At 26.4% G+C, this 6,020-nt stretch overlaps 1 protein-coding gene across 1 annotated transcript; it reads right to left on the bottom strand.

Moving 5' to 3' along the window:
• Nucleotides 1–810: 810 nt before the first annotated feature.
• On the bottom strand, nt 811–4,066 carry LOC105625157 (trans-aconitate 3-methyltransferase-like; the record flags this gene model as incomplete). Its single annotated transcript, XM_012206498.1, has 4 exons — nt 3,880–4,066; nt 3,624–3,795; nt 1,100–1,232; nt 811–958 (listed from the first exon to the last, which is right to left on the bottom strand). Coding segments are annotated over exons 1-4 (640 nt in total), but the record flags the coding sequence as incomplete, so codon positions are not given.
• Nucleotides 4,067–6,020: the final 1,954 nt, after the last annotated feature.

The following is a 6,020-nucleotide window of genomic DNA, read 5'->3' as shown; positions in this document are numbered from 1 at the left end:
TAGTATATATATATATATATATATATATATATATATATATTAAATCGTGACTGCTTTCTATTAGTTATGTATCGGTGACATGTCGTAGTTATTCTTGTTTAAATAACTGACACGACAATCACTCGTTTTAAATGTAAAAATATTGCGCATATTTGACACAATTTTTAATTTTTGACAAAGAACGTTAATTTTATAATGTGCATTGGTAACTGCTGAATGTTTATGTAAATGTATAATCTGTTTGCATATAATTTTGATAAGTGATTATCCGTGATGAATTGTTTCTGTACATACAATTTTATCATTGACCGCTATTATTAATTCATAATGTCTTTATAGCTTTTCTTGCTTGGGAGCTTTCTATATTTTATTGGATTGAATAATAGATAAAACTCAAGGAAATTGCAGTAAGGCGCAAAGGTAGTTGGCATTAGAATTGCACAGATTATCAGAATAGTTTAATTTTAATTTATGTATTTCGTTGAGAATGACTTAAATCAAGTCGAAATGCGTATGAAAGAAAATATATGCTTAACAGAAGAGATAATATAAATTGATGTCTAATATTATATTAGTGTACTAATTACCGCCTTGACTCTTATTTCTCGGAAATTTTTGGTACTTTAATTTGTTAATTTTTAAGAAGTCTGATTCTATTATATCTATATGTATATAATAAAAAATTAGTTAATATTATAAATTATAAATAAATGAAAAATATGGAAGATCTTTTAAGGAATTAGTAATTTTATAATTTATAATTTTATAATTTATAGAAAATTACTTTTTATATATTTTTAAATGACTTACCGACAAAGTGTTCTGATTTTTTATTGCTATAGCTGGCCTCCCGAAGACTGCAATGGTGAACTATAAATCCGATACTTTCAAGTAATTCTTTCAACTCTTTGCGAGGATTTTTTGATTCTTGATATGGCGAAATATTTTTCATAGTTTCCTTTATAAAATTAAGAGTAATAATTAATGACTAAAAATTTTTAATTAAATTAAAAGAAATTTTTGATAAAACATATAATAAAAATATTAAAAATAGTTAAAAAACAAATTAAATTATAATTATATTTCAATAATATATTACAGGCATATATGATGCAAAACGAGTGTCCCGCGCTAAAATTCTGAGAACTTCATACATCTTATGAGATGCTATTAGATGCAAAAGTATAGTTCCATCAGAATGTAGCATTTGATAAATATTTTCTAAGGCTTGTCTGTTAAACAGAGAATTTAATTAATTTTATTTTAAATTTGATACATACGCATAAATATAGTTAAAAGAAATAATTAATTTAAGTTTGATTAAAAAGTTTATTCATAATGTTTAGGCAATAAGAATTAAGAATTTTAATTAATAAGAATTGCAATAACTGCGATTTGTGTCTATATCTATGTATATGTTACTAATTAAAATGATTCTTATTAAGTTGATTGCATTTGCAATCCGGTTGATGCCTATCTTGCTGCAAATTCTTATAAGAAAAACTCTCTAAAATCTTCCAAGATTTATATATGAATTTCGGACAAAAACATACAAAATCGTATAAGAATATATCGTATATGATACCTGTGAATAAATAAAAAATCTTGCATGAATCTTATACTCATGTTACGTCTTATAAACGTGTTATATGACTCTTACGCATGTTATATGAATCTTGCGCGCAGGTTATGTAAATTTTGTATGAATATAACTGGAATGTCATTATGAAAATTACAAGTATACTATTGGAATTTTGTATGATTTTATTGCTTGTATCCCAGTAAATAAAATGGATTGGGATAAGCAGGGAGTTGAGTGGGATTAAAAGAAAATTCATTTTAGTTAAAATAAAATTCTTTTTACACAAATTGAATAACAGCTTCTCGACTAAATCAAACTTAAAATTCAAATTTGGAAAAGGAGCATAAAATGCCTATGTCAGTTATAGCGAAATTATAATTTATCAGTTCATAAGACAGGAATAATTTACGTTTCAACTTTTTATTCATTCATCTTCAGTATTCTAATGAATTTTTTAATTTTTGTTAATTCTTTTTCATTTCATATATTCAATCCTCTTTCTGTTTATTCAATAATTCCATTTCATTTACTGAGATGATTAATACGTTTATTATTTTGTAAAGAAATTATTTCTTAAGAGTGTTTTATTAGGCTAAATTAGCAATTAAAATCTTTTCATTGTTATTATTACAAATTGTATATGATTCATGCCAGATTCCTGCACCAACTTGAAAGATAAATTATTTTGTAATTATATGTTTTGCATCTCTATATATTTTTTGCATCTCTAAAATGTGTAGAATATATCTTTAAAAGAATTTTGCAATATTAAAAGGATTTTGCAAAATTTTAAAACAATTTATGACTTGTTGAACTGGATTTTGCATCGATCAAAAATCAAATGAGCTCAACAGTATTATGTGCAAAGCAAGCAAGAATCGAGAGAAGAAGGACTCAAAATTGCAATTGAAATGCAGCAAAATTTGTTCTTCGAACAGGAGGGGAAATTGACTTATTAGGGGAATCAGGAATCGCTAATTAAATTAAGTTGCAAAATATTGTTAACAAAAAGTAAATATTGTTATCATAAAATAAAACTTTAAACGTTTTTTTTCGAATTCACATTTTTCAAACTGGCGGGAAATCCTATAGCTTCAACTAATCATCCAATTGACATGAAGTTTTTTCCCACGTAAAATAGACAGTTTTTATGAAGCCATGAATCTAGAAATGTCATAAATTTTCCAAAATAACTATTTTTTTGAACAGGTTGAAAATGAAAAAAGTTCGTGAAAATTGACACTTAATTTCAAATAGTTGTCATTCTGTAAATTTTCAAATTTTTCAAATGAAATGAAGTTCATGGCCCCACAAATTTAATATATTTTAATAATTTCATTGATTTTTTGTCTCAGATAAACTGTCGATACTCAAGATTTCCTGCCAATTGACCACGTACACGTTTTGCTGCACATTTTAATTAACACTCATATGCTACAGTCGCAATTTTCTAAAAATTTATTTCTAAAATTTATTTCTAAAAATAAAAACTTTTTTTTATATATTGAAATATAAAAAAACATAACGCAAAAAGCATTATTTTGATATCTCTTTCCTTTTCTTATAAAAAAAATTGGTAAAAAATATATAAATTTTGGAGCTCTAGACTAGAACTTCTTTTTAATACTATATTCTTGGATGATCTGTAAAGAAATTATTAAAAAAAATTTTTTTAAAGGCTTTTTTATAAGGCTAATGCAAAATCTTTTTTTATGATATAAAAATGTCGTATATACGATTCATTTCAGATTCCTGAGATTATTAAAGACTGGTGAAATTCATAAATAAATTATATAAGATTTTTTTATGATCATATATGTTTATATAGTAATCTTGATAGATCATTGTGTATGATCTATCAAGATTACTATATAAACAACTTTTTTAAGATTTAGTACAAAAAATTTACAAGAATTTTTAACAGGATATAGCTCTATTTTTTATTTGATTTATTTGAATTTCGGAAATCCTTTTTATTTTTACTATTTAAAAGTTAAATATATTTTAGCTTAAATTATGTTTTATATAGTGCATTACTTACCGGATATCGTTGCACCAATGTAAAGTGTGAAACGAAAATATATGATTAAATTGTGAAATATATTTCTTAGGTAAATTTTTAGTTTCAATATTTAGTGTGTCGAATTGAAGTCGTTTTTCGTCTTTAAATGTATCATTTGCATATTTAATCATGCTCTCCGAAATATCCGTACCTTAGCAAAAGCATTTAATTGAATAATTATTTATAATGTCATGATTTTTGTCATATTATAATTTTACAATTTATTATTCTTTACCAATTATTTGTCCATTGGAGTTTATACTCGATAACAGAAATTCCTTTGTTGTATCTCCAGGACCGCAACCGATGTCCATACACTTTCCACTTATTTTCATTAGATTATCGGCAAACTCTTCAATTATAGCCGATATTTTATATCTTTGAACTTTATTAGACGTGCTGTAATTTTTTGGACTTGCCATGACTTTCTCAACTTCAGTACTATGGTTTTAAAAGTAATGTACTGCAGTACCTCTACAAGTTTATATATCTTTGCCACCTTAATAAAATGGATCTAAAGCTAAGATCGAAGAATGGGGGACAGGCTTCCTAACGAAAACGGGGGAAATATATGCGCGCGTCGAATAACATCGAAGAACAGAACTTTATTCATTCTTTGTCAGTTTAAAATAGAATAAAAAAAGGTGATTGAAAACGAGTAAATGATTAAAAGTAATAATTGTTAAGACTTAATGAGTAATAAATATTAAAACTAATAAATCATTAAACTGCTTTCAAAAACGAGAATTCGCTGCAGTGAAAGAGACACAGTGATCGAAGGAAAAAGAACAAAATAGATTAAAATGGTGAGTTTAATAACGAAAAATATTGATTATCATTCAAAATTTATCGATGCAATGAAGATAATTTTTTTTTCGTAGTCTATTCAAAGATTATAGGTATTTGTACTTGTTTGAGTATATGAAGAAGCTTAATATAACAGCGGTGAGCTGGAATTGAACTAATTGAAGTAGATTGAAATCAGTAATAATGACTGCCTCCGACCAGAGATTAATTCCTGAAAATGTGAACGTTATAGTATGGAGATTTTTACTGGAATGATGAGTGTGAATACATTTATTGTCGTATGCAATTGAAATTGAAATAAATTGAAAACTTTGCAAAAAAATGAAAGTAATATTTTAATTTAATAAGTTATCTTTTCTTCAGTTTCAAATCCATTTAATAATTGAATGTTTTTTTCTATAGGAAATTCCAAGATATGAAATTTAAACTGGAAATATGGTATGATGGAATTGGTTGCCAGATTATATAAGACTTAGCGTCGAGATATTACTGTATCTTCAGATAAGAAAATGTGCCATTAATAATTAACAAGGCAAACAAATATACATCTGTGATGTATATTTCTTGTGATAAGTTGCGCACGTATGTAGTATAAATGTAGCGTATACATGTAATATAAATTTTTGTACTAATGAGCTGATTTCCGTACTGATAGTTAGCGCTACATTTTCATATTTTTCACAATGGCTTCTCAAATTAAGTTTTCTTACCGATTTCCGAGATGCGGCAATACGCATTATTGGTCTAGAGAGGTGAGATTGAAAAAATAAAAAATAAGATTTTCGAGAAACTCAGCTTTTATCAACAAAATGGAAAAATATTTGTGACATGTTACACAAGAGTATCGTAATAAATTCGTATGTGAAGATCATTTTGAGTAAACAGATTTCATTAATTTTACTAGGCATGAATCCTTTCGCAATTCCGTTGTGCTTAGAAGTTGAATCAAACTTTAATTCAATACAGGTTTCAACTCCTTTTGAAAACAATCCAGAAAATACGAATTATTTGCAACTACTGAATTCTGTTAAATCATCTTTTGTTTATAATGATTCGCGTGTAATGTCCACATTAATTAATGACAAAAACAATAACTCCGTTCATAATGACATAGTCTATGAGAATGCTGTCACTGACATTAATGTAACGAAAAATTTATGCGAAAATATTGCAAATGTTGAAAATGTTAATTCTCACATTTGTTCAAAATCAGACAATAGAGAAAACTATGATCCGTTATATTGTATTCACGATAATATGATCGACAGTACAGATAATATGACAATAGAATATTTCATTTGCACTAACAGTACAAACAATATTAAAAAAAGAAAATTTGGTTTTTTGTCAAAGGCAGGTGTATCTTCAAAGGAAATGACGCCGCGCAAGAATCGAATGTACGAAGTTCATCGAAAAGTTGCAAAAAACAATATATAAACTTAAAAGACAATTGCAGAACAAAACGGACATTTTGAAACAATTGAAAAAGTGCTATAATCGCGGAATTTTCGAATGTATAGACTCAACGAGGTAAAAATTTCATTGACTCTCAATTACGAAACGTAGACC

This window comes from Atta cephalotes (genome assembly GCF_000143395.1).
Source record: "Atta cephalotes unplaced genomic scaffold scaffold00152, whole genome shotgun sequence".
Classification (NCBI taxonomy): Eukaryota; Metazoa; Arthropoda; class Insecta; order Hymenoptera; family Formicidae; genus Atta; species Atta cephalotes.
The sequence above is the reverse complement of the archived record's forward strand: the minus strand, read 5'-3'. Positions and strand labels throughout refer to the sequence as shown.